We start from the raw sequence: 19,297 nt of genomic DNA, 5'->3' as shown, positions 1-19,297 counted from the left end.
GCTTTAGTAAACAGAAAATACATAGGCTATTACTAAAGAGCTGGAGAGACGGGGAGAGACCCCGCTTACTGTAACACTCTACCTTCTGGGAATATAGAGCCATTTAATCCTTTATTAAAAAAAGCATCACTTACACCCCTTTAACCATTTACAACCTGGCATGCAACCGTGGGCATGTTGGTATAGGTGAAAATGTTCAACCTTTTCTTTTTGCTACCTTTGTCCGACACTGTCATACGATGAAGTATACCAGTACAGTAGTATTATTATACTACTCTAAAATCCATAAAATTCTCCCCCTGTTTACAGGCTGTGAGGAGCAGCATGCACTCGGCAATCTGCCAGCCTCGCCTCATCCATATTTGGCCCAAGTGGTGCCATGGCTGGAAATAGACTGGATGGGTTGTTTTGAAATGGAAGGGAGGCAGGCTCCACCACGCCCACCGTGGCAGGTTGACATCGCCAGGGGACGCGTATATTCCTAATGTTCCGTATGCCTGAGTGCCAACCGTTCAGGCCTCAGGGCTGGCCTGCCATGCGCTCTCTAGATCAGTGGTTCTCAACCTGTGGGTCGGGACCCCCAGGGAGGGGGGGTCCTTACATGATTTGGGGGGGGTCCCCAGATGACAGTGAAGTGACAATTGAATGACTTTTAAGACCCTTTTAAAACCTCCAAATATATATTCTATAAAAACTGGTCAAACATTGGCCAAATTGTCAAATTGTTGTTTTTTTGGCCGATCTACAAGCTTTTAGATCTGCTATTTTCACAATATTTATCTATGGAACCGAGTCAAAAGTTAAGTCCGGTCAAATATTAGTCTATAGGGTTTAAGTGGTCAGTTTACTCTGTTACTTATTACTACAAATAGTACATTACTTGTATCATAACTTTAAAAAATAACTATACTTATATCTATCTACTTTTACTAACATTTCAATTATCATGTACGAGCATGTGAGAAATAAAGTCTTTGAATCTTGCATCTAATTAATCACCATTTGAAACTGTGTGACAGATATGCACAAATTGGAAGATATTGCATCATATAGTTTTGTATGCAGGGGTTAATGTTTCTAATTTGTTTATTTGGCTCAAGCCTGAAATTGGCAACCTGCAATGGTAGAGTAGATACTGTACAGTATTCAATAGCATCTGGAGATCACTTTATGCAAGGTTTTTAAAGCCAATTAACTCTATATCAGTGTCATTCTAGCCCAGGGCACGCTCTTTCTCTCTCTCTCTCACACACACACACACACACACACACACACACACACACACACACACACACACACACACACACACACACACACACACACACACACACACACACACACACACACACACACACACACACACACACACACACACACACACACACACACACACAAGCTTCCCCCAAAGGCTAGTACGCAACATTAAGCAATATCGTCAACAGGTTATAACGGAGTGCCTTTGCTAGTATGTCTGTCAAATGAACCATATAACACGCACACACACACACACAGTCGCACACGCACACGCACACACACACACACACACACACACACACACACACACACACACACACACAGTCTATGATCTAATGAGGACGTCAAGTAAGTGAAGCTACAGCCCATAGCATTTTGAGTCATTCTTTTCTCATTGGCCTGTGTGTTACTTTGCGGCCGAGGGGCATTTGGAGCAGAGAAAAGAGCCAGACGACAACAAAACGGTTCCCTCCATATCTGCTGTGTGACGCATTACTGTATGAATGAGTCAGCAGCAGACATGTTATCATCGTACAGCCTGACTGCCCCAGAGAACCTGCTCCCCCTGACGTTATCTCCTTCGACGTATTCACAAATGTGCTGCAGACTTCTGTTTGAACCCTAGCGGCTCTATTCTGGGGGGGAATAATGTTTTTTAAAGAACATCTGTTCCTCACAGAATCCCTTCAGTTCGTTTTTACAGCTATTACCAGTTAATGATAGACATGGTCATAATACTAGACAGGCATGCTGTTTATTTGTAATTAATAAAATATTCAATCAATCAATCGAAACCTTACCTCTGCCCAGAACCAATGCACTGAAAACTGTGATGTACCATTGCATACTGGAATGTACTCCCACCACGTTTGACTCTAACTAGAAATAAATGTGGTTTCAAAAAGAAACTTAAGGAGGCAATAATCAGAAAGGATATTAGATTAGGTTATTATTATCATTCAGTCAGACAAATCCGTTTTTTTATTCCTATTTTACTCATGTAAATTTAGTTCGTAAATGTTATATTTTATCACCAACATGCCATACTGTATTTTATTGTGTGATATTTCTTTTTGCCTGGACCCCAGGAAGAATAGTCTCCACGCCACTGTGTAGACTAATGGGGATCCTTAATAAACAATAAACAATTAACAATGTTAGCCAAGAATAGCCGATATACAAGCTCAAAACGCGAACGTCAGCTTGTAGGTCGGCTACTCTTGGCGAATAGATTCGGCGCAGAAGGAAAAAGGCGCGCACAAAAGGCCTGGCGTGACGGAAGGGACCCCCTTACCTCCTTGCTGCCCTCCACGTCCGAGGAGTCGCTGCTGAAGTCCTCCGTGTTGAGGTTCTCAAAGTCCGACTCGCCCACGGCGATGGGCACCGTCACCGTGAGGCTGGGGTTGTGAATGAAAGACATGTACGTGTCGCAATCCTCCATGGGGTACTTCCCGGCCGTCTCAGGCCCCGCCGTGACCACCAGCCCCCCGCCCGGACGCCCGTTCCCCTCCCTTGGGTACCCCCCTCCTCCGTTGGGGTCCTTCATGGTGATCTCCACCGAGGTGGTGTGGTTGGAGATGCAGTTGCCCTTGCCGTTGCTGTGCAACTCGTCCAGGGGCTTGCTCTCGTCGCCATGCAGGCCGGATGAGCCCTTGGCGGCGCGGCTGAAGCACGCCCTGCGGAAGAACTGCCGCACGGCGGCCTTGACCCACACGATGCCGCACCCCATGCGCCCCAACGCCAACTGCAGGTTGTTCATCTCGCTGTCGTCGTCGGTCGCCGCCAGGTTGTCGGCGCTGAAGGAGCTCAGGAGCAGAGCCAGGAACAGGTTCAGGACCTGAGGAACGAACAGACATTATTACCACTTAAGACCTGCAGGCCGATTCTACAAATGCCTTCTAAATCAGTAGTTCTCACACTTTCAAGATTTTTCTAAAAATGTTCAAAAATAGCAGCGCGGCATGAAGTGACACACTGTGAGCTATTTTTGCAGAAATCTAAAATGACACAGATGCTTTCCCGGTTTTAATGGGTTACGCGCTATTTAAATAGATAGATATCTATTAATTGTTTTTATTTTATTGTCTGATAGATGTAAGATCAATCAACTCAGCCTATAACCATGCTCGATCAGATATAGTACAGTGCAAGTATTTGATCTGTTGGATCCTTGGAGAACTCTCTACATAGCAAGAAGGGACACGGTGTCATTTTGTATTTTTGGTAACGCAACCGACACACATATTTAAACGAGTCACAGCACAGTGTTAAAAATTGATGAAGACGAAGGACCATATCCCCTACCACCAGGTTTCCTATGACCATGACCATCATGAAGACGAGGAGGCACATGCCCTGCCCGGCCACCTCCATGCAGTCCCACATGGTCTCGATCCACTCGCCACAGAGCACGCGGAACACGATGAGGAAGGAGTGGAAGAAGTCGTGCATGTGCCAGCGCGGCAGCTGGCAGTCCTCGGCGATCTTGCACACGCACTCCTTGTAGCTCTTGCCGAACAGCTGCATGCCGACCACGGCGAAGATGAACACGATGATGGCCAGCACCAGGGTGAGGTTGCCCAGCGCGCCCACCGAGTTGCCGATGATCTTGATCAGCATGTTGAGGGTGGGCCAGGATTTGGCCAGTTTGAACACTCTCAACTGTTATGTGAACGGAAGACAGAAGGAGGGAAGAAAGAAAGAAAGAAAGAAAGAAAGAAAGAAAGAATAAACATGTGCCCAATTTTACTGTGCTTTCTTTTTTTAATATTACAATTATAAATAAATAAACCATTTCAGTTTTTTTTATAATGGACTTTCTACAGGCCTCATTTTGCAACGTATATTATACTTAACTGAACAGCTCAGTCATGATTTTAAATAATTGAACAAAATATTAGGCAAACAATGTCTGTGTTTTCAACTCTCACACTTTGCTATTTGTTTATGTCTGAGTGAGAAATCTGTTAGAATTAAATTACTACACCATCTTAACTTCAAGGGAATGTTTTGTACAATAAGACATAATCAGATTGTTAAGCATACAGTTTGTCAGGTGGCTCACCAATCTGAAGGACCTGAGAACGGACAGGCCTTCTACATTGGCCAGTCCAAGCTCCATCAGACTCAGGCTGACTATAATGCCATCAAAGATGTTCCAGCCCTCCTGGAAGTAGTAGTATGGATCCAGGGCAATGATCTTGAAGCACATCTCAGCTGTGAAGATGCCTGTGAACACCTACAGACCACACACATGCAAAACATCAGCTGTTGAATGTGTGTTATTGTTGTTGCACTGCTTGGACTTTGAGGGGTTGAGGTCATGAGATGGCACCTGTGAAGTTTTTTTTTGGGGGGGGAATGATCTTGAAGCGCATCTCAGCTGTGAAGATGCCTGTGAATACCTACAGACCACACATGCAAAACATCAGCTGTTGAATGTGTGTTATTTATTGTTGACTTTGAGGGTTTGAGGTCATGCCATGGCAGCTGTGAAGGTCTTTGGGGGGCAATGATCTTGAAGGTCATCTCAGCTGTGAAGACGCCTGTGAATACCTACAGTGCATCTCAGCTGTGAAGATGCATGTGAATACCTACAGCGCATCTCAGCTGTGAAGATGCCTGGGAATACCTACATACGACAAAATGCAAAACACCAGCTGTATAATGTGTGTTATTGTTGCATTGCATTCGAGGGTTTGAGGGCATGCCATGGCAGCTGTGAAATGTTTTTTTCCCCCCTTTGATCAGCTGTTAGATTATTTTTCCATTTCTAGTGAAAAGTTTGTATAGTCCCTGACACTGCCGTCATGGGGAGAGTGTAAACAACCACACATGTCTCCTCTGAGTTGTTTCTTTTCCCTTGACAGTGAAGAGTTTAATTAGGAGGGCCTGACGCCTAAAGAGGAACACGCCGTCCCTCTCAGTTCCGCTCCCTGATGAACATGCAGCCCCCCGATCAACCTGCAGGAGCCGCTATTCCAGCGACAGAGAACCCTATTCTCAGCTGAACCCCAGTCTCCACAGTAGTGGAGAGACTGGCCCCGTGCATGTGCTGCAGCTGTACAAAGTTGTGAGTCCCTACGCAAGTAAAAGACACTTACAGTAGATCCAATGAAAGCAAGAATGTATTGTCATGTAGAGAAAAATAACAAGTTCCTTTTGTTGCATTTGCCTTCCTGGTGGGTGTCAAGTGAATGCGTCATACAGCACTTTGTGGTCAGTGCATTAACCCATTCAATCCGGGAAACGCATCTACATATGTCTTCTAAATCCTAATAGTTTTCTGAAAACCGTATGTTGCTATATCAGTGGTTCTCAAACTTTTGTCAAGGAGACCCAAAATTATATGAATTTGGCCGCGGACCCCCATCTCAAAATATTTTGTTCCAGGGACCCCCAGAAGCAAAGATTTGTGTTACAAATGTCAAAAATAGCAGATCTACAAGCTCACGGCACCAGCTTGTAGATCTGCTATTTTTTAATAGCCAAAGTATAAAATAATGGCTATGGCTAAAATCTAAAATGACACAGATGCGTTCCCGGATTGAATGGGTTAACTGGCTGAACAACCACCGGGGTTAATGGCCTTTTAGGGTTAGCATGTTTTAGATAACTCTGTCTCCTTGTCCATGGTGAGTCACACAGCACTGTGTGACTCATAATGGACAAGGAGACAGAGTACATGAAGAAAACATTCTAACCCTTAAGGTACATTAACCGGCTATGATTCAGCCAGTTAATGCACAGACCCACAAGGTGCTGGTATTCAAAGCCCACTCAAGGGTACATGTTGCCTGTCTCTTCCCTCTCTTTATATCCATGACTTCAAGTCTCCATGGGGTGACTAATCGATAATAATAATAATAAAACAGTAAAAAAAAAAAAGATAGAAAAAGAGAGAGTGCAAAAAAAGAGCAAAAAGATAGAACATCAGCTTATGTACCAGTGCATATGATCTTGGTATATTATATACACCACCAGCATTTTTTCAGTAGCTACCACATTACTTTATGTAAACAATTTCACAGTATCTTCTATAGCAGTTTAGGTACGAACAGTTCAAGCATATGACATATGACGACAGCCTATGACAACTTCAGTAGTCTGTTTGGCATTTGAGTCGGGAGATCAGTCGGTTGGAAGGTGTGGGAAAAGAGTTGCTGAATGCACTTGAGAGCTGACACTGACAGGCGGCTAGGCTACTATGGTGCTAAAAATAGTGCCCACCGATATGGTGTATATCTTTAGTAGCCTATTTAATGTTGATTAAAACGATAAACACTGCGTGCCTACAGCAAGCGGCAGCGCAATGCGCACACGGCCATATAATTTTGCTTCTAATGTTCAATTTAATATAATAAATAGCTAGAATGATTAGGGAAAAAATGGAAGCCTGTCATTTCTGTTCGAGTAGTATGATCACTGCACGAGCCTATCATTTTCAATTGATAAAACGGCCAATCTATCCTCCCTGTATATCCATTGTCCCATGAAATATTTGGAGAATGAGCACTCGGGTTTGCAATGATAAAACAAAACTCAAGTGAAACCTATAGAATACCACCGGTTGCTTCAGTGATTTTGCAAACCTTTTTCACCTTAACGAAAAGCAGCAGTACGTGCTAATGATATTGATAAGTTAAAGATATGGCATATACAGTACGCTTAGTTTTGTTTCCAAAAAATCTCACAGCTGTGTTTGAATGAGATGAGCCACACACACGTGCACCCTTTGTGTCGGCCTTTTGAGAACACATGCATCAGTAGTAATATTTATACCATGGATATGCGCCGTATTCATACAAAAAATACATTTTACATGAGCACTACTCTGTATTGCATTTCACAAAGGTTCCCCGCTACCCCTCCTAGCAGCCAACCAGAGAGCTCTGCCTCCTCTCCGCCAGCCAGAGCAAGTTTGGTCGGCTATCGCCGCTTCCCTACAAATAACAGTACGACCCAACACGACAGCGTGCACACCGCCCATTCGACAGATATTCAGCCACAGACGCTTTCCAACACTTACCACCAGCCGACGTCTGTGCGGTGGAGAGCTATCTTTAAAGGGCAAGAAAGGGACAGGAGAGGGAGGAGGCGTGAGGGATGGGGGGTGGGGGGTGGGGGGGATAGGGCTAAGTGAACTGCAGTCCCATTGTTAAACACCCCAGGAGTTAGGCTGCTGTTTAGGGGCAGGGGGGGAAAGGGGGCGCGGGGGTTGATTGCCTCTGTGCTTCAAAGCGTGTTTGTTCAAATCATCAGGGAGTGAGGGGGAGGGATCTGCACTTTGACTCAAGTGCTGCGGTTGAGTACTTTGTCCACCACTACTAATATGGCATTGTTGTCTCAAGCAGAGGCTGAAATGAGGAACTGCAAACTGTGAATCATGCAAAGCTACTTTAGTGGAGTCCTAGAATTAAAAGCATAATAGCTTGAAATCAGCATAATAGGTCCTCTTTTATGACTCATTGCATTCCTGGCTTGAGATATGTTTAGTTAAAGGAGATTTTGTTGTGGCAAATTTTATTTGTCAAGCTTGGGAGAGAAGACAGAACATTCTGTATAATTCTGAGCTGTAATTGAATATATTATGTGAATATACTGTAAACATGCTGTAAGCTTAAAACGGTGTCTTATAAACCCAGGGTTGGGCACTTTGTGTGCAGGACACGAAATAAAATAATCAATCAATCAATCAATCAATCAATCAATCAATCAATCAATCAATCAATCACTGTTCTTGAGGGGAGATTTGGAGTCTGTGAGAATTCTTACTGTAGGCCTTGCTACAGACTTCTGCTATTGTTTGAGAGCATAGTGTGTTTGTTTTTTCTGCTCCTCATCCCCTGACTTGAACCCAACGTCTCTCTGTTTTATTGCACCAAGCACAGTTCTGTTTAACCATGGCTTGTTCCTTGGGTAGACTTTGATGGTTTTTGTGGGCACTACATAATCTATGCATTTCTCGATCACAGATAGTACGCTGTCAGCATATTCATCAATGTTTCCCTCAGCTGCAAAGACTGGCGAGTCCATTGATTCAAAACAGTCCTGTAGAACAAGGTCAGACTCCTCTGACCAGCGCTGAGCTGTTTTAATCACTGGTGGCGTCTGTTTGATGAATGATCAGATGCACCAAAAGCTGGTCGCAGTAGTGACTTGTATGCATTTTTCTATAGATATGCACTGTGCAGCAGTGGTCTAATGTGTTGTCACCCCGGGTTTTCACTGTAACGCGCGGGTACATTTCTGGCATAACTTTTCTCAAGGATGCCTGGTTGAAGTCGCCCAAAGCCACAAGCGAAGCATGGGTTCGCTTATGGCTTTGCACGCAAGCTCAGCTCTAGGGTGAATGGGATTACAGCTGAAAATCCTCTAGGCAAGGAATCAGTATAGATACTTCTGGTCAAATATTACTCCACTACAAGTGAAAGTTACACTTGAACCATAAAATATGGTTCAAGTGGTTAAAATAAAAAATGACACAGATGCTTTCCCGGTTATAATGGGTTTAACACAGATTATCAGCAAGATTATCACCAAATAATATGTGGCACGTACCAGGTTCCCGACTGAGAGGACACTATCGAACTGGGGGGTCATGGGGTAGTGCTCCATGGCCATGAAGAGTGTGTTGAGCACGATGCAGATGGTGATGGCCAGGTCCACGAAGGGGTCCATCACCACCATGTTGACCACTTCCTTGATCCTCAGCCAGTTGGGGCAGCAGTCCCAGATCAAGTACCGGTTGGCGAACTTGTACCAACACGGCGGGCACTTCTGTCTCGACTCTTCAAGCTCTGGACAACGAGAGAGTCATTGGGGAATGTGACGATTTATCGTAAATCGATTAAAAACGATTCAAACTGGTGACAATTTAAATCAATTTCATTAAAAATGTATTGTGATGCAAACAGCAGAGGGCGCGTACAAAATAAAAAAAATCTCTGTAAGAGAATTGATAAAAATAATCATAGTCATGAATAGTCATTTGCTATTGTATTGAAAAGAGGATAAGAGAAAACACAGAATTGTAAAAAAGAAAAAGAAAAGTGGTATAAGATGATTTTGATGTGTACACCACAGGTAAAAAAATCTACTTTTAAGGAGAACATTTCAACATAGATGATGACAATTGTTCTCTTTGTAGTCTCAGTTAAATAGTGAAAGATGCAAAATACTGATTAGAATGACCTGACTACTCTGAATAGTCATACAGTATGTTATCTCTAGTCTACCCATGTATTTTGGCAGACACTGACCTTCCATGGTGTTTGTGAGGATGCTGGCCACACTCATAGCTCTCTGCCTGGCTCCTGGTTCATCTAGATATGAACCCGAACCCGAACGTCTTTTCTTCAGCTCAGTATCTGTGGTCGTTCCCTGGGAAAACAAATGAAATGTTAAGGTTATGATGCACAAAGGAGTAAGACCTGCCTTCCCTAACTGTTGCACTCGATGATATACCCAAGTAAGTCGTTTTTGACAATAAACAGAAATCCATACTACACAACACTCCTCTCAATCGATTAAACTATATGACTCAATAAACACACCATTAACATAAGTTTAAGTGCCTTGCGTATTTGATGGCACTGTCCAAAGTCAACAGTACATATATTGTACTGTAGATCTGAACTAACATAAACAAGAGGTACGACGCGCACACAATCATAAAAGTAGAGTGAGACACAATACACTGCTGATTCTCATATCTGTAAAGTCATCTCTAGCCTCATGTAACAAGACAATTACAGCTGTATTCCTTCTGGTATGTCTGAGTGACATCTAAATCAGTGCATGGGCTAAAACTTGGTGGAAATAATAGTGAAACTGTTCAATTTAAAAAACATAACTGATATGATTGGTTTTCAAAGCAGTGGGCGTAGGTTTGTTAGTGGCCATCCATTCTCGCCACTGAACATTGAACTTAAATGTCCCCTGACGTATCAGCAGGTGGAGATCTCTGATTGTGTGGCTATACACGAGACTAGGTCACCTCAACCTCACCTCACCTTCGAACATAAGGAGCTCCTGCCACTTTGTATCTCACTGTGAGACTCTGACGCTTAACAACACGCAAACAAAGAATTGTAACACCAAGGCACCACAGGAAATAAAAAAAAGATTTCACAGGGTTCGATTTGATGGGGGGATGGGAAAAACGAATGAATGAATTACATTTTTATCGCCGGTGGGGATATGTTTTATCCCTGCTTCTGGCCAGACAGAATTCTTGTACTTTTGAAAATTCTAAAATAGCCAAAATAGCCGACCTACAAGCTTGTAGATCGGCTATGTTCCCATGTACGTTGTACAAAATAAGTGCAATACGTTTTTTTTGGACCAAATCAAACCCTGCATTGACAGACACTATGAAACAGTCGAGTCACCTCAGGCAGCAGGAGACCCACAGGGGACGTCGGCACGGACGCGCCCCCGACCAGCGACACCACGCCGTTGCAGTCGACGGCGCAGTGCATCTTGCCGTTGGCGGGCAGCATGACGCGCGGCGCCCCCAGGCTCGTCTGGCTGACGGCGCTGCAGCGCCGCTCGAGGCGGCGCGGCACAAACAGCGAGCCGCGCCGGCTGTCGTTCTCCTCGAACGTGCTGTGCTCGTCGTCCGCAAAGTCGTTCTCGGAGCCGACGTCGCGCGCGCGCCCACGGAAGCTGAACAGGCTGGCCCGGCTGTTCCGCCGAGGGGAGAAGAGGGAGCCGCGGATGCTGAGGAGAGACTGAGGGGAGGGAGGTTATTAACAATGTCAACAAAGGAAGAAAAATCAATGAACAAAGTCAATACACAGAAATATTTACTGTGCGTCAATGCAATAATCAGATTAAATCAGATAAAGCAAGCAGGGCTAACTGTCTACAATACAGTTTTTAAAAGCCAATATTGGGATGATATTGGTATATTTGTAGTATATTCCAGACTCCGTCTGCAGAAAACTGAAACAAACCAAATTACAGAGTTTGTTTTTGGAACGTTTAACAAAATATGATTCAATTCAACAGGTAGCTGCTGTAGCTACTTTTGCGGGTTAATTCTTCACCTGGTTGGGGGAGGAGCATCTCTTCTCGTACGACAGGCGGTTGGCGTCGATGGAGAAGCGGAAGCTGGACCTCTTGATGCTGTCCTCGGACTCGGACTTGTGAAACCGGTCCGTGCCCCCCCTTTCCTCGTCCTCCTCCCTCTGCTTCCTCTTCTTGCGTCTGTTGCGGCGTTCCTTGGCGCTCTTGGAGCTGAGCTTGGACATCCCAGAGGAAGACGACTCCGAGGTGTGGGCCCCTCTCCCGCTGTAGCCCTCTCCGCTCTCGGCGGTGGCTGCCGCAACAACCTGCTGGATGATCGAGAGCACACACGAGGACATGGCTATTAGTGGAGGACCAAATTACTCATCCCCAGTACCTGAGGTCGAAGTTGCTCAGTCGAATTTGTCCTTGAGTTAAAGGTAGGGCAAGTGATATTTTTTGGTTAAAACAAAAAGTATTTTGTTAAAAGGTTAAAATACTATATTCTGATAGTAATCATTGCTATAGAGTGTTTTTTCAGTAACAGATGTCTCCCTGTCTCTCCAGCTCTTTAATAAACAGAAAATACATTTTTCGGTAGGTGTCAAAATCTCAGCCAATCAGGAGAAAGTACCTATTTTTAAGCTTAATTTGTATAGTGTTCCAGTTCCAATTTTGTCAGCTCATTTCTTAGTGTCATCACTTCCAATTGCACTTGTTTAATCTGTATCCTGATTGAGTTCTCTATCCTGATTGGATAAAATTGGAAATGAAACTGAAACTGAAACGAAAATGCATTTTCTGTTTAATAAAGAGGTGGAGAGACAAGGAGACTCCTAATACTGAACAAACACTCTATAGCAATGATTACTATCAGAATATAGAGCTATTTAACACTTATTTTAACCAAAGCAAATCACTTACCCTACCTTTAAAGAACTGGAGAACTTGATTTTTATAATACTTAAGTATTCAAAAGTAAAAACTACAAAGTACATTTAAATTTTGTTTAAATCAATGCATTGCTGTATTGAAATGTAGACATTTCCCCCAAACAATTTCAAACATTTTCTGATTTCTCTTTTCTTTCTTTTTTTCAGAAATAGTGTACAAATCTGATCTACAAGTTCATAATGCATTGCATTATTTATGAGCATGTTGTGAGCTTGTAGATCAGCTATTTTCACTATTTGTAGTTGTACTATATGTAGTGGAGTGAATATTTATCTTTGAAAGCTAGTGGACTGAAGGTGATAAGATTAAAAAAAGAAGAAAAAAAACTAACTAAGTTACAGATACTTATGCACAGTACTCAAGTAAATGTACTTTGTTACTGTCCACCACTGCACAGTTGTCATGGCGACCGGCGCCTGCCTCGGAGGCTCTCACGTACCAGAGAGGAAGGAAGAGTGAGAGGCTGGCAGATGAGAGTAGCGGCAGCAATGGTACACAGAAAAACCCTTTAACTGTTCTGTGTTCACACAACTTTCAGAGTGTAATAATGCAGTGGCTGGCTCTCAAACCTTTTCACGTCCAGGACCCCCAAATTAATATTTATTTGGCCACGGACCCCCATCAGAAAATGTTTTATGCCAGGGACCCCCATACAAGATTTATATTGTTAAAATGTTTCAAAAATATTACAAGTTTGTCACGTTTTTTCAAGATTTTACTTTGACAACCAATGCAATAATGAACCATTACAAGTCCTTTTATCTGTATAGTAGTAGCTTCAAGCGATATCTACAAACAGACGCCAGTGTGTTTTCATTAGAAGCCCAGAATCGATGATAAACTATATAATGTCTATTATTACAGGTAAATAAAACATTTGAATTACATAACAGCCCGATAATGTAGCTATTTGTCTTACATCGCAGAATGACAGAAACGTCTACAAGACTCGGGAGGAGCCGAGCGACATTCATCTTCTTAATGCACAATTCTACTAATGTCTATCTATGGTGTCTTCCCTAAGGGGGGAGACAGAGACAGATCTGAGTCAATGTCACACGCACGCGCACCCACGCACGCACGCACGCACGCACGCACGCACGCACGCACGCACGCACGCACGCACGCACGCACGCACGCACGCACACACACACACACACACACACACACACACACACACACACACACACACACACACACACACACACACACACACACACACACACTCACACACACCCACTCACACTCACACTCACACTCACACTACACTACACTACACTACACTACACTACACTACACTACACTACACTACACTACACACTATGTTCGGGTCCCTTAAGCTTGTTTCCATAGAAATCAGTCATCCTTGGAGTAAGCTGGGGAATAAAGTCTGAGAGGCTAAAGTCTAATGAATGTCTTCAGGGACTCGCAGTCAGATCCTCCATGGAACCTTTACGGGTCCATTTCAGTCCATTTTTAGACTCTCCGAGTTCATAACACGACACTTCCCAATTGTCACACGTGGCACTGCATCACCAATTGCATGTGTAGAGAGAGGAGGAATCCTGTCACAGTTTGCTCCTTTGCCTTTGGACTTTTTGTTGACCGTTTGTTAGCTTTTGGACGTTATTCTCTTGTGTTCTCGTTCACTGTTGGGTTGAAGTGTTTAGTGTTCAGCATCGAAATGAACGTTTCTGTTTACACATACACTCAACTTGGATTATTGCGTCAATTGCACAATTGTGTTAGAATCACATGCTTACATGCTTAGTGTGCAAGTAAGCACATGCTTAGAACAGCGGCCACTTAGCATTGGTGAAAATCCTTCCCCGCAGTCCACGGATATGTTGCAGATCACCAAACCCACGGCAAAGTAAGCCACTAAAATCACCCCCACGCTCATCACCAAAACCCCACCTTCTAGGTTTAACGGAATAGGCTTACCAAAGGACTTCTGTGTGTGTGTGTGTGTGTGTGTGTGTGTGTGTGTGTGTGTGTGTGTGTGTGTGTGTGTGTGTGTGTGTGTGTGTAGTGACAGTCAGCAGGTCACATCAGGACTCACAGGTTCCTCGCAGGCTTGCCCTCATTCTATTATTAGGTGAAAAAAAAGAGGGGCCTCGTATAGACCCCTGGGGGACTCTGGTCAGCTATGGTTAAAGAACTTCGATATTTTTAAGGTTTCTGAGCTGTTTAACATTGCCCTGTGCCAACCTGTAGTGCTGATTGATTCCAGAGGCATCATAGAGCATTTCTGACAAATAAATAACAAGACGAAATTCTTAAAGAAGTCATGAAATGGCTTTATTGCTGACTTTTCTGCTAAGTTTAGCTCAGACACAGAGGTGTGGTGTTACGGTCGCGTCCCCTTGAGCAATGGGATAGAGTAAGTCTCAGCAGCGCAGCTGTTTGTTGTCTGGACGTGCAGTGGGCAGACAGAGAGCCCTGCTGACTGAGGCACGTTCATGTAGTGAATTGCTTATTTCTCACTTCAAATGTTTTCAGATACATATTTTAATGTGCTGTCTAAGTTTAAAACGAGTAGTGCACATTCTGGCCGGCATCTTGAGTTGGATAAAGAATGTAGCAGCTTAAAACACTTAAAGGAGTAGTTACCCAAAATATTACTTATTTTCTATCAATTACGCACCCCATGAAGCATTGTTTTTGTCGCATTCCTAAGCCAATCATTTGATAACAGGCGGAAAGATGCTAATGTATCCGGTAGGAGACTCAAAAGTAATAAGTCATTTTTGGGGGGAACTACTCCTTTAAACCCTCCCTTTTTCCCTCTACACCAAATATCTCCGCTGCAATTAGCCGATCTACAAGCTTGTGAGCTTGTAGATCTGCTATTTTCGCTGGACGTTCGCCCCCCAAGAATAGGGACGGGCCAGGGGGTTCATGTGGTTAAAAACATCCTATCGCAATTTCAAGACATGCCACCCAGAAAACGTGGGTTTGCTGCACCTCCTTTATACCTGTGCCTCCTTCTGTGCCTCCTTGAGTTGCTCCAGCATGGCCTGGTACTCCTCCTCCTTCTGCAGGGCCTCCTCGATGGTGGCCTGGTTCTGCTCGTCGTACGCCATGGCCACCACGGCCAGGATCAGGTTGACCAGGTAGAAGGAGCCCAGGAAGATCACCAGCACGAAGAAGATCATGTAGGGCTTCCCCGCCGCACGCAGCGTCTGAACAAAGAGGAGGAGAGGATTGGTTGTGTGAGAGCAGTGTTGTAAAAGTAAAAGTATTAATACCACAAGGTAGAAATATTCGTACTTACTTGGTACTTAATGTACCAAAAGTAGAACGTACTCATTATGCAGAATGTCCAATTTCACAATGAAACAATTTTATGAGTGAATTTGAAAGATTTCTTTTTTGTATTGGATCTCATTTTGATTGTTTGTCTTTCGTTATGTTAGTATTCGTGTCCCCCGGCATGCATGCTCACCACATGCACAGATGCGCTCTCCCTCTCTCTCTCTCTCACACACACACACACACACACACACACACACACACACACACACACACACACACACACACACACACACACACACACACACACACACACACACACACACACACACACACACACACACACACACACACACACACACACACACACACACACACACACACACAGGCGCGCGCGCAAACATCTGCACCAAAGCACCAAGAGACCACAATGGAAATAAGCCTTTTGAATTTATGTTTGAATGTATTTTTATGTATGCATTTCTACCTAATTTCAATTATAAAAAATCAAATAATAATTAAATACTTGGAAAAGCCTGATTTGTCGTCCAACTAACTCTGGACGGTATCTTTCACACTGCATGGTGTTGTGAGTGTTGTGTGTGGATGTTGTGGATGTTGTGGATGTCGTGGCGTTCTGTCCACCTGCTGATAGAGGTTCTCCCAGTAGTCTTGGGTCATGAGGCGAAACAGAGACAGGAAAGCCCAGCTGAAAGTGTCGAAGCTGGTGTAGCCGTAGTCTGGGTTACGACCCGCTTTCATGCACGTATACCCTTCTGGACAATGCCTGACAAAGAAAGAGTATCAAAGATACGTTACGAAAACGAAAAGAGTATCAAAGATACAAAAATGAAGAGATCATCTTCTTTTAACCCATTAAGCCCCGAGGCCGATTCTACAAATCCCTTCTAAATCAGTAGTTCTCACACTTTCAAAGATTTAAAGAAAATTTTCAAAAACAGCAGATGTACAAGCTCGCAGCACGGCGCGCTGTGAGCTTGTATATCTGCTATGTTTGAATAGCCAACGCAAACAATCTAATTGGTTTTAATGGGCTAAATGCTATATGTCCATTCTTTGTATGTCCAGAAGATGCAGCTACATTGCTAAATGTTTTAAGTGCCATTATTGTATAATTTGAAATACACTGTACAATATCTTATCTAGCTCCATAAAAAGACTGATTACATTACAGTTCAGATCAATTCAATTCAGTTCTTTGGCAATCAGTTTAAATCGGCCTGGACATGCGGCTATTTTGGCCAACATCCCACGAAATGACATTGCCACCACATTTAAACAGCAGTGTGAATTCTTGCAGTGCCTCGGCGCGGTGGCGAGGGCAGACAGTAATTACCTATGCTTGGCTTTGTGGCGCGTCTAATTGGCCATATAAATAAAACATGTCAAGTCTTCTTACCCAGCGCCGCTGCCGTTTCCACAGAGCAGAGCATCCCTGGCGTTGGGGAGTTTATAGTAATTATCTAGAAGAGACAGGAACACACAGGGACAGTCATTGAAACACACACAGGACAGAGACATTTAAAAAAAGACACAATGAATTGCAAAAGTGACTTGAATTCCCCATGGGAATGACTCAATTTGTATTTTCTGCATTGTCAGGCAAACACCTTGAATCTCCACTTGAAATGTTTTTCATGAATTAATAACCTACTTGGCTTTTTCTTTTGTGTGTGACTATTCTCATGCCAGACCTCTGAACCGTGTTTGTTGATGTTATGTTTGTCACATCCACCGCCCACGGTCAACCCAACCTCTATAGGCAATTTTAACATAGGACGTCGAACATTTTGGAAGGTTTTCGCCTATAATGACAAGTCTGTCTGTTTTAACCAATGAAAACAAGAGCTTGTGACTAAATAATAACTACAGGATCCATTGAAACACATGGTTCTTTTTTTTACATTTCCTGAAAAGTAACAGTTTTGGACATACAAGGTTCTATTTGCATGCATCAAAGTAGAGCATAAATATTGTTATTTGCGATAGCGATATTGAAATGCTTTGCCAACAGGTCAGGGAACAAGAGCAAAAAGAAAAGAATAAAGATTGAGCTCTTATCCTCGTGTGTCTGTACAAAACACTAGGGCACCGAGGAACAGCAGGAGAGAGGAATAGATGTGGAGAGAGAGAGAGAGAGAGAGAGAGAGAGAGAGAGAGAGAGGGGTGATTCTGTGTTTTAGCACCTAGCCACTCTCCTGCCTCGCTGCACATGGACAGCTATGAAAATGAGTCATCCTCTCTTCCATTTAAATTCTTTCTCATGTCATTTTTTTTGTCGGCGGGATCAAAACAGCGGGGTCAGGCCTCAAAACGCCAAAGTCTCTGAGTCACTGAGTCATTGCTGATGAGCCTGATGTGTCAGCTGTGCGGTGCAGCGCCCAGCCACAACACGCCTTAGAATCTGCTGCTAAAATGCCTGCAAAATCGGATTCCAGGTCTTTGAGAAATACGGGCAAACTGGTAGAGTAGCTGCCATTAAGAAGCCAGGGTCACTGTATATCACACCTAATCACCTTTTAAGTAAAAACAGAGCACTGTTGCCGTCTCTCCTTTTTTTTATGCTATTTTATTTTCCTAGCTGTGGCCCCATGGTGCTGCAAATCCTTCCCCTTTTGAGCACCACTGACATAGCAACATGCGTTTTTCAGAAAACTGTTAGGATTTAGAAGGCCTTTGTAGAATCGGCCTCAGGTCTCAATGGGTTAAGTGGTTAAATCAAACAGACTCCTATCTCCGCTATCCTCCCCTTAGTGTCACCATAAGTGCTGCCAATCCTTCCACTTTTATCGCCCTCCTATCTGTCACACTCTGTCCGTCGGCCAACACTTTATCATTCATAAAGCTGGCAAGGCGTCAACTCGATCCTCGATGGACTGACTGTCCGTCCAGTGACTCATGCTCACCCTGGCTCTCTGGGCTGTCCACGCCACCACAGATGGTGGTGGTTGTCGGGGGTTGTTTGAGTTTTGTCGTGTGCCGATTATTCCGCCACATTTATGGCTGCCATTCTCCCACTATAGCCCTAGTTAGCGAGTACGGAGCCCTCCTCCTCCTCCTCCTCCTCCCCCGAGCCATCGCTGTCACTACCGATCGCAGCACCAGAGCGGTGTGTGCTGACCACCCGTCAACCACCCCCACCCCCCCTCCACTGCAATGGAAGTAGCCAGGATTTGACTCAGCCCCGCTCTGGACGCAGGTGCTCAGACGAACCCATTCAGACATCCTAAATACCCTGTATGCCTCATTGACTGGGGTTCCCCCAGGGTCTGTACCTACTATTTTCGCCGCATGTTTGCCTATTATGACATGCATGTGGTTAAACTCCCAGGGTGCCTGTCGGGCCCCAAGCCCCCAGGACCAGCTAGTTCTAGTCCAAGTGGCCGACTCTGGTACTGCAAGTTTAATCAAGTTTGACCACAGCAGTTTATTGCTCCACCGATGGGCTCGAGGTAATTCGTAACGTAGACACACCCGAGGCATAAAGGACACTACTGTGCATGCAGTGAGCGTGACTATAGGGCAAGCAACTTGCATGGAAATTAGTGGGCAGTGGGGGCGAGTCCGTCCTCTAGATCAGTGGTTCGCAACCTTTTCAGGCCGCGACCCCCCAAAATAATCAGATTTGAACTGGGGACCCCCCAAAATAATCATATTTGAACTGGGGACCCCCAAGAATAATCATATTTGAACTGGGGACCCCCCACCCTGACAAGCACTTGGAATTGAAAGAGTTGAGGCATTACAACTCGGTTCCAGAGATAAAAATTATGAAAATAGCCAATCTACAAGCTCACAACAC

General features: G+C 44.1%; 1 protein-coding gene across 1 annotated transcript in view; it reads right to left on the bottom strand.

Moving 5' to 3' along the window:
• LOC308080337 (sodium channel protein type 2 subunit alpha-like) overlaps positions 1-19,297 on the bottom strand; it is a gene marked incomplete at both ends in the record, with an annotated part of 46,094 nt that overhangs the window by 17,443 nt on the left and 9,354 nt on the right. The window contains 10 exon segments of the mRNA XM_080422154.1: positions 2,549-3,091; positions 3,559-3,915; positions 4,319-4,492; positions 8,815-9,053; positions 9,516-9,636; positions 10,647-10,988; positions 11,307-11,594; positions 15,198-15,404; positions 16,120-16,261; positions 16,895-16,958. Of these exon segments, the coding sequence (XP_080278280.1) occupies positions 2,549-3,091; positions 3,559-3,915; positions 4,319-4,492; positions 8,815-9,053; positions 9,516-9,636; positions 10,647-10,988; positions 11,307-11,594; positions 15,198-15,404; positions 16,120-16,261; positions 16,895-16,958 (2,477 nt within the window).

The sequence above is a fragment of the Gymnoscopelus braueri genome, assembly GCF_963280865.1.
Source record: "Gymnoscopelus braueri genome assembly, chromosome: 24".
Classification (NCBI taxonomy): domain Eukaryota; kingdom Metazoa; phylum Chordata; class Actinopteri; order Myctophiformes; family Myctophidae; genus Gymnoscopelus; species Gymnoscopelus braueri.
Note: the sequence above shows the minus strand (reverse complement) of the source record. Positions and strands in the feature narration are given on the sequence as shown.